This window comes from Benincasa hispida, chromosome 12, assembly GCF_009727055.1.
Source record: "Benincasa hispida cultivar B227 chromosome 12, ASM972705v1, whole genome shotgun sequence".
In the NCBI taxonomy this organism is placed as follows: domain Eukaryota; kingdom Viridiplantae; phylum Streptophyta; class Magnoliopsida; order Cucurbitales; family Cucurbitaceae; genus Benincasa; species Benincasa hispida.
The window spans coordinates 59,417,222-59,435,159 of NC_052360.1; the positions used below are offsets into that span (position 1 = coordinate 59,417,222).

The 17,938-nt window shown below is 31.9% G+C and overlaps 1 protein-coding gene across 2 annotated transcripts; it reads left to right on the forward strand.

Annotated features, from left to right (window-relative positions):
• Positions 1–4,007: 4,007 nt before the first annotated feature.
• Positions 4,008–17,382, forward strand: LOC120068436 (signal peptide peptidase-like 4). 2 transcript variants are annotated; one of them, XM_039020203.1, is made up of 14 exons: positions 4,031–4,577; positions 5,215–5,373; positions 5,525–5,636; positions 8,450–8,569; positions 8,682–8,833; positions 8,934–9,116; positions 9,588–9,622; positions 11,680–11,842; positions 13,813–13,866; positions 15,779–15,871; positions 15,970–16,112; positions 16,450–16,520; positions 16,801–16,884; positions 16,998–17,382. In XM_039020203.1, the coding sequence occupies exons 1-14, from the start codon at positions 4,440–4,442 to the stop codon at positions 17,108–17,110; spliced, it is 1,620 nt and encodes a 539-aa protein (XP_038876131.1). In that variant the 5' UTR covers positions 4,031–4,439; the 3' UTR covers positions 17,111–17,382. The 2 variants fall into 2 exon arrangements, 1 of the variants encoding a protein (XP_038876131.1); XR_005479202.1 differs by lacking the exons at positions 16,450–16,520; positions 16,801–16,884; positions 16,998–17,382 and adding an exon at positions 14,817–15,030 and having other exon boundaries at positions 4,008–4,577.
• Positions 17,383–17,938: the final 556 nt, after the last annotated feature.

A 17,938-nucleotide genomic window follows, 5' to 3' on the forward strand; every position in this document is an offset into this window, starting at 1 on the left:
ATCTGTCACATTTATTATTATCATTATCGTTTGACCATAAGCAGTAACAGTAACAGTAATAGTAAATGTGATCGATTTGTACTTTTCATGCTGTAACAGTACACTGTCGATAAACTGTAACAATATGTAATTTTGAAACACACATTGATTGATCGCCCTCCGCACACTAATCGATTTGTGTTTTTTATTACATATTGGACGTTGAGCCCCACTGTCACTATAAATGTGGAACACGAATTAAACAACAACAAAAGTAATCTATTGAGACCCGTTTTTCATATTAACATTCATTTATTATTTCTCCTTCCGTGTAAATATGACCTTAATTGGATTGATTAGCTATAAATTTATTGAAAATATATTGACTAAGATTGTGCAATTTAAAGTACAACCAAAACTAAACAAGACTCAAACTACACCTTTTTTTTTTTAATTAAAAAACATTCTTGACCTATAACCATAATTTGTAACAATTTAATGTTATATATTTTCAAATTTGGAACACATTAGTTATTATATTTTAGTATATAATAATTTAATTCATATACTTTAAAAAATAATGGTAAGATTATGCAATGCTAAATTGTTACAAGTGAAAAATATAACATAACAATTAAAATATTTTAAACTAAAGTTTTGTAAATTATTTGTAGCATAAAAGCAGAAGTGTTCATTTAACACAAACATCTAAATTATTTATGAAAATTTATTATTAAAAAAAATTAACGTGTCATAGAATTTGCCAATATATATTATTTTCTTTTTACTTATCTTAAATATGGGGTTTTTTTTTTTTTTTTTTTTTGAGTAATACTAATACATATTTAAAAGGCAGCAACGCAAGGAAAAAATTAATAATTTTGTTTAAAAGAGAGAAAAAGCTAATAATTATTCTTTCTTAAAAATAGTAATTATTTACAAAAGTTGTCATTTTTTTTATTCATTGGTTGAAATTATAAAAGTCATATTCGATGATTTTATTTGTCAATATCAAATATAAAGAATTTAGTCCCACTTCTGTTCCATCAAATAAAAACGTATCCAACTTCAATCCAAGTCATAATCAAACTTCAATTACAATTATCTTAAATATTCACTTAAAATAGATTTTTCTTATATTTCAATTCAGATTGGCGTTATATTGATTTTAAATATCATGGAATATATAATTCATGGCATGGAGTCTCTATTTTCAATATGAACAAATATTTTTTCAAAGAAATTATTGTAATGTATGAAAAAAAAAAAATATTGTCCGAACCTTCGTTTTTATGAATATTCGCACCTTCATGGTTGTACAACGTACAAATTTTACGTTTATAAAAATATTATCAAATTTTATCTTCGTAATTAATCAATCTAATATTAGATAAAATTCAATTGATCAAGACATTAGCGTGTCCTATTTCTTAGGAACTCACGTGTTCAATTCCTATTTGATTACTATTTAGTCTTTTAATTTTTAGTATTACTCATTCTACCTCTAAATTATTGCTTTATTATATACTTTCTACCGATGTTTTCAAATACTAAGTCAAGTTTTAAAAACTAAACAAAATAGTTCTCAAAATTTTGTTTTCAAATTCGATTATGAATTCAACTATTGAACTTGATAAATAAAAGTAAGAAAATTAGAAAATAATGGACTTATTTTTCAAAAACAAAAAACAAAATAAAAAAACTTGAGTGCAATATGAGTTGCAACTGTTTATTGTGTATCTCAAGCATCATCAAATAAAAATCTATCATGTGGTAAAATCTTAATTTTTAAAAATCAATTAATTTTTTTTTTTTTACTATATAGGAAATGGATGTAGGAAAATTAGATACAGCCTATTGACCGAAATAAAAAAAACCAAATAATTACCCAATAGGTCAAAATATCCATTTTTACATCTTAATTGCAATAATTAAAAAAAAAAAAAAAGCATCACATGTTTAATGGCCACATAATAATAGTTTTTTAAAAAATAAAAAAAAAGAATCTAATAACCTATCTAATAAAAAAATTTGTTCAAGTTGGATTAGGTTAGAAAGTAGTTTAAGTCCAATATATATATATATAGTCCAAAATGTACATTAATTTATAATAGAGATTAAGGCATTTTCTTCTTAGCTTTTAATTTATTTAAAGTAGTTAAAGCTTATTCATAAAATATTATTGAGGTTCACAATCATTTTATTTTCAAGTAATAAAGTACTCATTAAGATTGAGTGGCTGTAGCATTTATAATTCTAGTTTTTAAAAAGTAAAAAGTGAAACACAAAATAATTATTAAGCGGTTTGGAATAACTTAAAAAAATTAATTTTCAAAATTCCATTTACGTTTAAACATTTTTGACCACAACTTCTTAAAATAAAATTACATGTGATTTGTCAACTCTTTCTCAAAAGTATTTTTATATACAATTTTATTTGATTTATTATACACAAAAAAATTGTGATCGGAGTATGCCTACGTCAATCACAAAAGGTTGGTTATAGGTGATGGTCGGAGTTAGCCGAAAGCTATCGCAGGAAGTGGTGGCTGAAGTTGGCTGACAGCGGTAGCTGGAGTTGATTGGTGATAGTTGCTAAAAATGGGTATAGGTGGTAGTCGTAGGCAGCAGTAGTCAGGACAACACAGTGGAAGTGAGGAATTAGAGAGAGGTTAACTATTAAACATTCAAAATTATTGCTTTTTTATTTTTTTAAAGTTGGTTTCAAGTGTTTATCTTAAACCAACTTATTTTATAAAATCATTTTTTCAAAATCTATTTTAAGTGACTACCAAATATTTGATTTTTTTTTTCAAAATAACTTATTTTAGGTGAAATATTTGAAAAATATATTTCAAATGCACACTAAAAGAGACATAAATAATCATTTGCTTTGGCTTTAGAACTATAATTTTCATTAAAACACACACAAGAATACATTACTACAAGAAATAGAAAATTATGAATTTTGGTGATTGTATCAATTTATACATCTAAATTTTGGTGATTGTATAATTAAAACCATACACTAATTAACTGTGTCAATTTAACCACAATTTTGTTTGTAAATGCATAAATCTATATCATCAATTACATACATTAAAATAAATGCTACGTGAGATTTATAATTTTATCAATTAAGTTATCAAACATTCATAACCAAATCAATCTAAATTCGTAAGTTGTCAACATCAATTCCAATAGTTCATTTTATTATACGACATTTGGAGAAGTATACACACGTGTGAAACTTGATATCTTAACGAAGAGTATAAATTGTTTCTCTCATAATAGTTTAAGAACTTAATTGACAAAATTATAATTTTTGTTTGGTGTTTATCTAAACAAAATGTAATGAAAGGTATAAATTGATGTCGTTACAAAATTTTAGGGTTAAACTCAATACAATTAATAAGTAGGTATAAAATCAATATTTTTCAATGTTTTCTTAACAACTTTTTGCATTGAACCAATCCACACCTAACATTGATGTAAGATGGTCAGTTATTTTTTAAGTCAATCACATAATTAGCATGCTTAATTTTGACAAATTTGAAATCCAAACAATTCAATTAATTACACATATATCTATTAATCAAAATGCAATGAGTCAAATAAAAATTAAGAGTGAACTTATCTTACCATTTTTTAAAGCTCAATAATGATATAGTGGAAAAACGGAATCGAATTGACTTACCTTAGTTACTTAATCAATACCGATCTTATCAAATATAAAGTAACCAAAAAAAAAAAACAGTATCAAGTCATTAAGATTAATTTAAAGTTAGGTATAAAACCGAAACAAACGCATAGCTACAAATACTTTAATGAGATAGTTATCAAACATTTATTGATGTTTAAAAATTCTCTAAGTAATACTTGAACAATGAGTAGAGCAATTAACAGAGATTAAAGAGAGAGAGATTGAAATTAAATTAAAGTAAAAGGAAAGTTTTTATCCGTATAGAAATCAAATCATGAATGGTGAAAAGGTACAATAATGGAGGTCGTGAGCTCGGAAAAAGGACAATAATGGAGTCAGCTCCACTGCAATTTCTCCACGCTATGGCGACGCGTGTATCGTACGAATAAACAGCAACGGCTATGGATGGATTAAGGATTCATTTCAATAGAGGGAATCGAAAAGTGAAAAAGAGAGAAGCAACAAAGCAGTTCAATTCAACGCTTCTTGTAGACGGCGTTTTCTATTCGTTTTGTTTCGTTTATGGCCGTAACGATGGAGACCCAATAGAAAATCAAAGTGAAGACTGAAGGCTGAAGCGATCTCTCTCTCTCTCTCATCGTCTTTCTTTCCTTCTTCTTTTTGTTGCTTCCTGTGAGCTTCTTTGATAAACTGTAACTTTCTTTCTCTCTCTTTATTAGAAGTTTGATTCTCTTAAAACCCTATTTCTTGCTTCGGATCTTGGAATTGGAATCGGTTTTGGGGTTGTTGGGCCGTGATGACTTCGTGGGGAGATGTGATTACTACGGTGCTTTTGAGTTTGATGCTGAGTCTGAGCCTGGTTTCAGCTGGGGATATAGTTCATCAGGACAGTGTCGCACCTACGCGTCCTGGTTGTGAGAATAATTTCGTTCTGGTTAGAACTTCTTCTTCTTCTCTACTGCGGATTCACACCCCCCACCCCACCCCACTTAATTGGAAGTTTCAATTTGAATTTCTTGTTATTGGTACTTGAACTCTGTGGATTTGATGGTTGGGAAATTTGGGTATTGGCCTATTTGTCTATAAGTAAATTGGACGAACCCATTCAGAGAAAGCGGGGTTAATTGAAGAAATGAAAAGTTGGGAGTTGATGGTCGCGTGGTTTGTTTGTGATTTATGTGTCAGGTTTAGCTTATAGAGGTCCTTCATTCAATTATTCCCTCTCTGTTTCCCTCCGTCTCTCAAAATGTTTTTTATGATTCATTTTTCCTCGTCTCTCAATTATTCCCTCTCTGTCTCTCAAATGTTTTTGATGATTCATTTTTGCTCTTGTCTATTTGGCTACTGATATGATGACAATAAACGAAATAAAATGATGATTGTTGTGCTGTATCTTGTTATATATGTACTGTCTACTGAGAGCTAAAGAGTTAGATAGATTCAATGGATGGAGATTGGAGGTAGAATCGATTTCTTGCTCAAACAGTGATAAGTTTGAGGATTGTACTCAGTTTATACTACAACTGTATGTATGATGATTTCATATTGTAGTTCATTGATTTTATGTTAAGGTGAAAGTTCCTACTTGGGTCAATGGTGTAGAAGCCACTGAATATGTTGGTGTTGGTGCACGATTTGGCCCAACCTTGGAATCAAAGGAGAAACATGCTACCCATACTAGAGTTGCTCTGGCGGATCCTCCTGATTGTTGCAGTATGCCCAAGAATAAGGTAAGATTTTTTTATATCTATTTTCCTTAACTTAGATATTAATAAGAAGTAACATCTTATTGGTTGTTGGTTTTTTGTATTGATGCATATAAAGATATTTATACTTTGAAGCTTCATTGATTTGAAATTGGACTGTTTGGTGTGCTTGTAGCTGGCTGGAGAGGTCATTTTGGTACGTCGTGGAAATTGCAGTTTCACAGATAAGGCAAATATTGCAGAAGGTGCTAATGCTTCAGCCATCCTTATCATTAATAACAGTAAAGGTATCAACATTTCTTTTCCTTATCATTCTTGTTATATTAAACCATTAATGAGAGAATGACCTGAACAAATTATGGATAGATATTTACTGATATCACTCTGCTACAAGACCTTTTGAGATAGCTTCTCTTCTTCTTCTTCTTCTTCTTCTTCTTCTTCTTCTCTCTCTCTCTCTCTCTCTCTTTGCAACGATTGTAAGAAGTTGTGGATATCTCTCACAATCGTGTTAGTATTTTTACTATTACAGTACTTCAAAAAAGTTACCTATAATTAATAATTAATTATTATTATTATTTTTATCATCATCATCATCATCATCATCATTATTTAATGAAGTGAACACAACTTTCATTAAGAACAAGAAGTGTAAGAATCCATGATGTGCAGTGGAAGAGGAAACAAAACACAACCCTATAGAACCTATTGGAAACTTCCAAGATATACCCCCAAGGAAGATTAAAGAATGGGAATGCCACAGAACTCACAGGACTTAGATGCTCTCCCCCAAAATAAAAGTGTTAAATCGAACCAACCACTAAATCTGCTCAATGTTTCATCTTAAAAAATCCCATCATTCCCTAACCTGAAAATAATTATAAAGATTTCGATCCAACCATCGGAGAATCTCACCTTTCCCATTCTAGGAAGGATCAAGCAACAACTCACCAAAAAACTCTTTACCTTGCTGAATGAAAGCAGTATGCGTCAAAATCTGGATGTTTTACTAGTCAAATATCAAAGGGCAATGAAGAAATAAGTGCTTTAGATCATCAGAATTCCCTTGACGAATGCACCACTGCAAGGAAATCCAAGCTGATAAGAATTCTTCCCATGAAGTCACAAGATCACTTGCTAATTTGAGCTAATTTGCCTTGGCTTTTTCAGGGCATAAACTTTATCTCACAGGGTAGAGTGACAACCAAAATGGTCTAATGATATCAAAGACTCAAAACAAAAAGGCAAGAAAATGACATAGAAGAATGTAACCTCCAAATTCTAGAATTTTGAAGTAAAGGATTTATGATGCATATTTGAACGAGATCAAGAAGAGAAAGAACTTGTTGAGGCTGTGTATCATTGAATTCCTCTTGCAATTTGAAATAAATGGAGTCATGTGAGGAAGAACTGGGAATGGGGAAGGCATACAGTATATGAATTGAAAGCACCACTACTCTGTAGACCAAAGAAAATTTGGATCCAAAACCTTACCCTTTAAAGTAAAAAATCCAAACAAAGTGTTCATGGTATTTCTTAAGACTGATATTGAGCATGACTCCTTTTTCTTGATTTTATAAAACTCCACCATCTCATCAGTACAGAAACCTTGTCTAAATTCTCTTTACCCTTGTGGAAGCCCTTTGAGAAAATAAAATAGTGGAGGCAACAATCTCTTTGGTCTTGGAAGCTAGTACCTTACAAACAATTTCATGCTGGGTTCCCACATTGTTATTAGAAAACTAATACATGTGAATTAAATTTGTGACAAGATTACCTGTCAATGATAGTGTTGTTGCAAAAGTTCTAAAACACATGCTTCTTGGATCTTATTTGATCACATCCTAACCATATTCTAAGGAAGTCAAAAAGTAAGTCTTGCTCCATCTAAGTTTAAGCCAGAGGTGCCATATGGAAGAAAAGTTTTAGCAAAATTGTATTCCTCAATTCAATAACTTTTCCTTGTTGTGTGAGGAACATCGTGCAGTTCACATTAATTTTTACCAACCAACTGCTATTAAGGGGGTCACTCTACCTAAAAAGGGCACCCAACTAAATTAAAAAAGCCTCTCGTTCACCTTGAAAGGTTTAAACATAGGAAACTTCCTAGATCAAAATAGCAATTGGAAATTAACTCCTTTTGGGACAAGGTGACCGTTGATAAACTTGAACTGGAAAGATAGATAACCTTCCTAGACCATTCATGTGCAACAACTGGCAATTAACTCCTTATTGGGCAAGGTGACTAATAATAAACCTGGTGAGCCAAAGCAAAAGGCATTGGGGCCAGGCCATGGTATGCAAAAACATATTAGACATTGAAAGTGAGAGATTTGTAGGGCTATGATAGAGGAGGTTATGCTTTTCCTCCTTTAGAGAGAGGGGAAATTTTTTGTGGTAGGCTTGTTTCTTTGCGGTTGTTTGGGGCATTTGGTTTGACAGGAATCACAAAATTTTTAAAGGGAGAGAAATTTGTGAAGGAGTTTTGGGTGGTTGTTAGGTTTAATATCTGAGTTTAGCCTTAGTGGCTAAGGTCTTTTTGTAATTATGAGAGAGACCTTATTCTTTTAAACTGTAGCCCTTTTCCTTATTTCTTTGGGTTCCTTTTGTTGTTTTTTCTTTTTTTGGTATGTCTTGTATATTCTTTCATACTTCTCAATGAAAGCTCAGTTTCTTATCAAAGAAAATAATCTTGGTAGGCAGTTCTTACTCTATCTGTGTATAAATGTTTTCTGTTTGTTATCCCAAAGAAAACGGTTTCTCTAAGAGTCCTTATACTTTAGCTAGTTTATTGTAAATTGTATGATTGAAACTATGTCTGTGGCTTGCTCAACATAGGCCTCTTTTCTTTTGTCGTTTTTAGTTTAGATTTTTATTGCAATTGCAAGTTGTTGAATCTTTGGGACCACCATATCACTTCTATAGTCTTTTCAAGTTTCCCAGTCCGTTAAGTTGATGGACTTTATTTTTCGTTATTTATATAACTGATAGGATGGTTCAACTCACTGCCCATTTTGGAAATCAGTTCTTTAATTCTTATAAAAATCTATTAAAGTTCTTTTTTGTTTTTAAAAAAGAGAATTCCTTTTCTTTTGTTCAGAACTTTTCAAGATGGTCTGTGAGGAGAATGAAACTGATGTAACCATAGGCATACCTGCTGTCATGCTCCCTCAAGATGCTGGTGATAGCTTAGAGAAAGATTTGAAGAACAATATCTCAGGTATGTATTTAATTTCGACCTATTTTGTATTGTAGTTAGCAATTCCTTTGAATTTTCCTTCCCCTTCTATTCCATTTTAATTAATTTTAGTGTGAACTTACCGTTATTTCAGTATCTGTGCAACTTTATTCCCCGCTTCGGCCAGTAGTAGATGTTGCAGAAGTATTTTTATGGCTTATGGCTGTTGGTACTGTCTTATTGGCCTCTTATTGGTCTGCATGGACTGCAAGAGAAGTGGCTATCGAGCAAGATAAGCTGTTGAAGGTCCTATAGCTCTTCTCCATATCTATCTATTATTTCACGAGTTTCCCCTTGGGATACTCAGTACTTTCTGAATAGTTGATGGACTTTACTCCATTCGCAGGATGGTTCAGATGAGTTGCTGCAGATGGAAGCAACTGGTTCCAGTGGATACATAGATATTAACACTACAGCTGCAGTTCTCTTTGTCGTGATTGCTTCATGTTTCTTGGTTATGCTCTACAAACTAATGTCATCCTGGTTTCTTGACGTCCTGGTGGTTCTGTTTTGCATTGGTGGTGCAGAGGTTTGCCCATTCTTCTCTTTATTCTGGGTTGTTTAGATAGACAACTTGCTTTGTATCTATAAAAAATTGTCTGTGAAATTTTGTGGATGTTGTGATGTACAAGATTGAATCAATTTATTTTATTCAATAGGAATTGTTTTAAGATCTCAGAATCTTCAGATATTTGATCATTAATTAACAGGTATAAAAGAATTCTTCATAGAAAAAGAAATGATTTTAACAATTAGATATTTCAAAGAGCTCTTTTAATAATTTAATTGTTTGAAAGTTTATTTGGTTGTATTTGTTGAACGTATCTTTTCTTTGTCTCTTCTTCTAAGAGTTTGTATCTTTTGACCTTTAATTCCTTTTCGTTACATCAATGAGAAGTTGTTTTTTGTTTCAAAAAAAAAAAAATATATATTTAAATAAATTTAATATTTCTACCAGTGTGATGAAATTGTACCTCACGATATCTCTGTGCGCTAACAGGGACTACAAACTTGCTTGGTGGCTTTGTTATCATGGTACGTAACTTCCCTCACTTGTCCATGGTTCAATTTTTATAAATGCTTTGCTTAAGGAGGAAGAAGCAAGGAGTATAGGTTCTCTCTCTCCCATTGGCATGCTGTATGTTTTCTGAGCGTTTCTCCTTTAAAATTTTTCCGTGGGTCTAGTCAGCTTACAGATGTAGTGCAGTAGATATTGATCACAATCTAGCTCTGCTATTTATGATTACTTGTTAGGCCCTTTGGTTTAAGATTTAAATGGATGTCCATGGTTATTAGATGTTAGAGAATAAAATAATCTTATTTAGTTCGATGGGAATCCTTGACACTCAAACGTTGTAGTTGTAGGGTCAGACGGGTTGTCCCGTGAGATTACTCACGGGTATGAAAAAAAAAAAAGGTTCTACGGGAATGTTATCAGATATTTGTGTAAACATATCATATTTATATTTGTATTTCATCAAAAAATGATATTTATATTTGTATAATTAGATTACTCTATAAAATGTATGTAATTATTATACTGATAGAACCCAAATATATTGAAAGATAAACTATAATGGAATTACAAGATATACCAAAATTTCAAGGTACTTAAACCCTCCAAATCTTGAGATCACTCTCAAATCCTATACTATTTACCAAAATATTGTCTATCCTTCCCCATCGCCGCTCCCTCTTTTTATAAGCAACAAGTCTAACAAACTCCCTAACTAATTACTAATATATCCTTATAATATCTCAATTAACATACCTACCAGACTCATTAAATAATGAAATAATGTTCAAATAAATAAATACCATTCAAATGATTATATAATTTAATTATGTACTAAAATATAGTTTAATTAATTTTAAGTAACAGTCCAGATGAAATAGTCAATAAATATGTTACATGAACATTTTGTAAAGTTTGTTTCATAAGAGATAAGAGTGTATCTACCACAAAGCAATGCTTTTGTAGACAGTTATGTATGAACCATAATACAATGCTCAAATAGAAATTATGCTCCACAAATAATGTGCAATTTTGTTTTATGATATTAATCTTATAAAACTTAAATAATTATGATATCTTATTAACTAAACGATCAAATTAACTCCATAAAAGAATATAATTTTTTACAATAATAATTAATAGTTAATTGATCATAAATAACCCATAAATAATTATTTACAAACATGAAACCTTACAATCAATTAGTAATATTTATAATTAATTGTTTAAATATATTATTACTTAATGAATTAATATTTTATACTTGATTTCATAATTGATGTTTACGCCTGTCTTGTTTTATCAATTTATTCCCAAAAATATTATTTGATACATTATTTATTGAATTAATTAAAATTAGTTTCAAGTTTCAACAAGTAGATATAAATTAATTGATTACAAATAACTTTAATAAAATAGTTAATTATAATAATTGAATTATGAAAATTTATACTAAATACTAAATATGAAGTAAGAGAATGGGAGCATTAAAAAAACTCACACCTTTTAAAGGGTGTATAAATACCCTCAATCATGGGAACGAGGGATGCATGAGAATAACTTATTCCCATATCCAAACTTGCAACTCTTGCTCCAGAAAAGGGAATCCCTAGCCCTTACCCATTCCCACCCTTGTTCCCCTCTATCCAAACGTCTTGTCCTTGAATGCATCATTTAAAAGTTTCCTCCTTTTTCTCTGCTATTTTTTTCTCCAATACTGTTGATAAATTTAGTATTCAGGGATCTGTAGTCAGCTTCCTCATTCCTCATATCCTTGCTTATGTTTTCTTACAATTTGGCTCAATATTTTGAGTTATATACATACAATTAGCTGGAGAAGTTGTATCTTCACATCTGCGTCAATACTGTCTAGGTAGAAAATTTAATCGCTTCTATAGTATGACCTTGCACCTAACCACTCTCTTAACTGATTACCAATTAATGAAGTGAGGATTGCTGTATTTCTATGGGTATTTGGGAGAAGAAAGGATGGCACTTTGAATTATTTTGAATTTTCCATAATATATATATTTTTAAATTTTTTAGCGGGATGAAACTGATGATATAAGAACTATAGTTTCAGATGGTTTGAACATGCTGCTGAGTCATATATCAAAGTACCCTTCTTTGGAGCCCTGTCCCATCTGACGTTGGCAGTTTCTCCTTTCTGCATAGCGTTTGCTGTTCTTTGGGCTTGTTACCGCAAAAGACCTTTTGCTTGGATAGGCCAAGATATCCTTGTAAGAAATAACTATTTCCAGTCTTCCAATTTGCTTGTTTCGTTGCTTTTCCCTTTGCATCTAAAGTTCTCTTTTAATTCAATCTTTATCTCTCCTCCCTCCCTCCCTGTTCTGGGAGAAGGGGTCAGGATAGTTGTTCCCAAGTTGAGCCTCAAATATTATTCATTACTTTTTTTCCCTTTAAATATATATTTCATTAATACCAGAATAATATTCAATACTCGAGTATTTATTGAGTTGTGATTTGCTCTCTTCTCAACTTGATGTATACATTTTTTACATCTTTCTTGGCATGGATAGGTTGGATATTTTGTCTTCCTTCTTGCTTTTTATTATTGATTCTTTAGTAAAAGAATTGAAGAATGATCTGGTTTAACAGTGCATATCTTCTGAATCGGGACAGCTTGTGGGTTTTCTTTTATAGTGGGAGCTATTTAGGTCGAGTAGGAAATTGAGAATAGTGTTTTTCTGGGAGGATAAGAAAAAGTAGTTCATAATACAAGAGGATAACATTATCAATCATGTCCCAGAAAATACTTGAGAAAAACAAACAGAAGAAAAAACCACACTTCTTTTTGTTATTTATCTACTGAATTTACACTTGGACATGCTATTGAGGGATAGAATCCTACTTCTACCTGCTTAGGACGTTCTTGCTGGTAACAAAGCTAGGGTTGAGGAGTGTGTGTCATTTTTTTTTTTTGGATTTTTGTCAATTTTTGAGGGCCATATTGGAATTTCCTTAGTAATCTCTTTAATGAAACAATCATTTCATAGAAGTAATGACTTGTACAAATAATAAGAAGTTCTCCAAGAGTTTAAAAAACTTTTTAATTACTTTTTTACTAGATTTTCCAGTTGATAGTTTTGAGCACACTCACCTATAAGACCAGTTTTTATTTTTTGACATCATAGTCTCAAAGGAGCAGAGAACCTGCTCTAATTTTCCATAGTTCTCTTATAGAAACTCCTTTCTGTTTCCCCCTATTGTTTTATAAAAACTCCTTTCTAGCCGAATCTTATAAGCATTTTGGCCCAGATTCTTGCAATAAGATAACACATTGAAAAGAAATGTGTTAAAGCGTTGATGTAAAATTAAATTCACCTAACCCTTTTGTATGTCCTCGTAGATTTTTGTATTTTTATCGATAAAAGCTCAGTTTTTTCTAAAAGAAAATTAAACTTACATAATCCATATGTTTAAGCTTTGGGGTTGAGTGATAATTTAACATGGTATCAAAGTAGGACGTTTTGTGTTTAAAATTATTATTATTGTTGTTGTTACTATTATAGAAAAGTTTATTTTCTTAAAAAAATCAATTGTTGATCAAGAAGATGATATTAAAGATCTAAGAATATAAAGTTATCTGCTCATATGCCTCCTTGCACTAACATGTCTGTGGATTGATTCTTCTTCTGGTACTTCTATTTCAGTGTTGTCTCAAGCTGCTTTTTGATCCCAAAGATTTAAATACCTTTAAAAAAGATAGAAATCATGGGTTGGCCTAGTGGTAAAAAGGAGACATAATCTCAATAAATGGCTAAGAGGTTTGAGGGTTCAATCCATGGTGGCCACCTACCTAGAAATTAATTTCCTACGAGTTTTCTTAACACCCAAATAACTTGAGGCGAAAAGTTACAGAATTCTAAGAGAAACTTCTATTAATAATTTAATTGAAAAGGAAAAAAAAAAAAACTGCAAATCCTATGGTTTTAAATAACTTTCTTTCGTGGTGGATGCATAGGAACCTACGTATGACTTGAAACGATTATCTTCTAGGGCATGTGATAGCTCTTTCACTAGCCAAGGTTTTAATTTGGCTACTAAAATATTAAGGACCCACATTAATGTTACACTTCATGTGTATAATTAGTTTGATTTATATCACATTTATAAGACCCGGTCACGTGTTTGATGTGATTTTTTTAAAACTTTGTTGAAATGACTTCCTGTTCCCACTTTTATTCAGGGTATTGCGCTCATAGTAACAGTCCTTCAGATTGTTCGAGTTCCTAATCTCAAGGTAATTTCTACAAAAAGAAATAAAATTGTATTAATTGTTGTCTCCTATAATCAACTTTGAGACCAAGAACAACTTCACATACATCAAATTGAAGTGTCAATATTATGACATATTTCCTAGAAAATGTTTCATAGCTCAACTAAATTTTAACTTGGGATCAGTTTTTGATTATTTTATGCCTAGAAAATCCTTTTATTTTGCTAAATACCTGCGCTAATAGTTGTGGAGATTTTCAAGTTTATTAATTAGTTTGGACTTGTGAAGGTGTATTGCATAGTGTAGTTGATAAGTTTCTAATTGAAAGTCTCTAACAAGCAAATTACATCTATTTTGTAATGAATATTTTATTGAACTATTGTAAAAAAAAAAATGACGTAATTCTACAATATTATACACTAGTACAAAATAGATAAAAGAAGGAAATGTAATGTCATGCATGCATACGAGCACATATGCTCCTAATGTAGTGCTCTGTCCTCCACCTTGCTTTATGTGTGCTATGGCAGTGAAGTCTGGCACTCAGCATAGATAATGGTTATGTGAAGGTATATTGTATAGTGTAGTTGTTGGGTGTCGGATTTTTTGGTCTGGTCGGGGAACTCGTCTCTTTCTCCTTTGGTTTCTGTCGGTCTTTGTCTAATAGGGAAACAATGGAGGTGGCTTCTCTTCTTTCCTTGATTGAGGGTTTTGACTTTAGGCTTGGGAGAAAGGACGTTCAAGTGTGGAGTCCTTCCCCTACGGAGGGCTTCTCTTGTAAGTCTTTCTTTAGGTTTTTACTGGACCCCTCTCCTGGTGCTGAGTCGGTCTTTGATGCTTTGTGGAGGATTAAGATTCCAAACAAAATCAAGTTTTTTTCTTGACAAGTTTTGTGCGGGCGTGTGAGCACGATGGATAAGCTTATGAGAAAGTTGTCTTCACTAATGGGCTTGTGGTGTTATATCCTTTGTCAGAAGGCGGAGGAAAATCTAGATCAACTTGTTTGGGAGTGTCAGTTTGCTAGATCAGTGTGGAATGAATTCTTTCAGGAGTTTGATTTCGCACTTGCTCGTCAGAGGGATATTCGGTTGATGATCGGGGAGTTCCTCCTCCATCCGCCTTCCAAAGAAAAAAGTCGCTTTCTTAGGCTTCTGGGGGCGTGCGTTACTGTGGGATCTTTGGTCATTGGTGAGGTTTCATGTTTCTCTTTGGGTTTCTTCAAATACTTTTTATAATTATTCCCTATGTAATATTTTACTTAGTTGGAAACCCTTTCTCTAGGAGTTTTGTGGGCTTGTTTTTTTTTTATGCCTTTGTATTTCATTTTTTTTTCCTCGATAAAAATAGTTGTTTCTATAAAAAAAAAAAAGAAAAAAAAGTAAAAAAAGAAAAAAGGATAATGGTTATGTGAAATGTTCGGATCATATAGTCACTGCAGATAATAGCAAATGTTCATATATAAAACTAAGAAAAATAAAAAGTTATTTGATCTTTTATAACCAAAAAGAAAAAGAAAGCTACAAGTGATATTATTGTCTTGAGAGGTTCCATTCCCTGCAACAGTTGGCTGTCAAATTCAAACTTATAGATTATATTGCTAGTAGTAAACCGTTGTGTCTACATTGAACAATGTTGTAGAAAATTCCATTATAGACTGATTTTTGGCATACGAGCACAAAATTGGAAATTGTACAAGAAAATGAACACTGGATAGACATTGTAGGATGGTTATAATTGAAAACTTCAATTTTATTTTTTTTTAGATAAGAAACATTTCATTGAATAAATGAAATAAAAGAAGATACCCCTTGACACCTAAAGGTGATTACAACATGGATTTCCAAATGGAAGCTAAATAAGAAAGACTGTAATGTTTAAAAGGTTGCTTAGATTTGCACCAATACAACGTAGTATTCAATTTGTTTTCTGTCATCAGGTTGGGACGGTTCTCCTCAGCTGTGCGTTTTTGTATGACATTTTTTGGGTATTTGTATCGAAATGGTGGTTCCATGAGAGTGTTATGATAGTGGTGAGTTGTTTGTTAAAGCCATCCCCATTCTTCATTGTTCTTCATAGTCAATGCTGTTTGTTTCTGTTGAGACCTTATCTTATTTTTGGGAATTCCAGGTTGCTCGAGGCGATAAGAGTGGAGAAGATGGTATACCCATGCTGCTAAAGATTCCACGGATGTTTGATCCTTGGGGAGGGTACAGCATTATTGGTTTTGGTGATATTATCTTGCCAGGACTTTTAGTCGCATTTTCACTAAGGTGAAAGCTACAAGTGCAACATTTTTTTTTCCAGCTTTTAGGATTCAAGTAAGTTTGACTTCAGTGGGTCAATATCAAACTGGTCGAACCGTGCAACTCAATAGTCGCATCCTCAATTTATTATCAAAATATATGCACGCTCTCTCTCTCTCTCTCACTCTCGGATGAGTAAATTAGCCAACACATTGTCATCAGAAACTGTTGTAGCATTCTAATAATTCCTGGCAAGAATACCATTGCATACGAAAATTTCTGCAAGTTCTTTGAATTGAAATGCAAGAGTTCCTAAAAGTTAATCGTCCATGGAACTAAATGGTGGATTGCCTAATTTGTGCAGGTATGATTGGCTTGCAAAGAAGAAACTCCGAGCAGGTTACTTCGTTTGGGCAATGACTGCTTATGGCACAGGTATGTTAAACACTACCTATGTAAGATAAACTCCAAATAGGTTGCTTCTTTTTGTCTCTTATCTTAAAAAACTCTAGTCCTTTTTTGTAACATATTTTTTTCTTTCTTTTCAATTTTCTTTTTTTTTTTTGTTTCTGAATCCTTTAGGGGCTATATGTTTCTTTCGTTGCCCATTTTTATTTTCGTATAGTTTCAACAGGACAGAACAAAAAACTGGGACTAAACATTCAAAAGTTGATATTCTCAATCTGAAATTGTCTTTGTTCATTTTGCATTTTAGGCCTACTCATCACTTATGTAGCTTTGAATCTAATGGATGGACATGGCCAACCAGCTTTGTTATACATTGTTCCATTCACCCTCGGTAAGTACCATGGTTCTATTACCCAATCCGCCATCCTACCAACGAATTGGCCCTTCTATGATAAATTGGAAAGTAAAGAGGAATTTTAAGAAAAATTCTTGATTTCATTGTAGGCACATTTTTGACACTGGGAAAGCAAAGAAGGGATCTTAAGATTCTTTGGACAAGAGGAGAACCAGAAAGGCCTTGTCCACACATCCAACTCCAACCTTCCTCTCAACATTAAATGAACAGTAAGTAACTTTGCATCATAACCAACACCTGTTGTAATACCACTGTTATTAGGAGCACAAAGAACTTAGAGAACTCTTCTTACTTTTTACCTTTCTTAGGCTGTAGATGACTTCCTTGTGTAATTGATAAAGCTTCCCCCCTCCTTACAAACTACCAATACTTAACACAGAAAGAACACTCTTGTTTTCGAACTGCTGTCTTTGCAGTTCTGTTACTTGTGTTAATGTGATGTTTACTACTGAGAATCTAAGATTTTTGGAAAAAGGTGACTAAGGACCCTTTAGATTGACTAGAAGAAAAAAAATATTTTTTAAAAGAATCATTTTTATTTAAACTCTTTTGATAAAAACTATTTCAAATCAACTTTGAAAGTGGTTCAAAAGCTATTTTGAGTGGTTGTCAAACAAATTAATTTATTCTCCAAAATGACTCATTTTCATAATTAAACATTCCACCTAATTATCCTAAGATGGTTATCTTTGAAAAATCTAAAGCTATAATTAATTTTCCAATTTAATTAACTGTTTTGTAGTTACCTTGAAATTCTGTAAGTTGTAACCTCTTTTTCGAAGTTGATTAGGGCCTGTCTGTGTAACACCAACTAAGAGATTATATGTTTGAATAATTGAATGAAAATAAATAAAATTTGATGTCTCTAAAGTATCATAACTTTAGGTAGACACAAACTTTTTTGTTTTTAGAAAGAAAGGGAAAATAGATTCTAACATACAACGTGCAATTTTAATCTTATGGCTTATTTGGTTCATGGGAATAAGAGGTGAGAATGAGAAAAGATATTCTATCGCTATATTAAGTACAA

Coding starts and splice junctions, on each gene's coding strand:
- LOC120068436 (XM_039020203.1), top strand. CDS start 4,440: ATGACTTCGTGGGGAGATGTGATTACTACGGTGCTTTTGAGTTTGATG. Junction 8,834..8,933: donor AGCAAGATAAGCTGTTGAAG/GTCCTATAGCTC, acceptor CTCCATTCGCAG/GATGGTTCAGATGAGTTGCT. Junction 13,867..15,778: donor TTCGAGTTCCTAATCTCAAG/GTAATTTCTACA, acceptor TTCTGTCATCAG/GTTGGGACGGTTCTCCTCAG.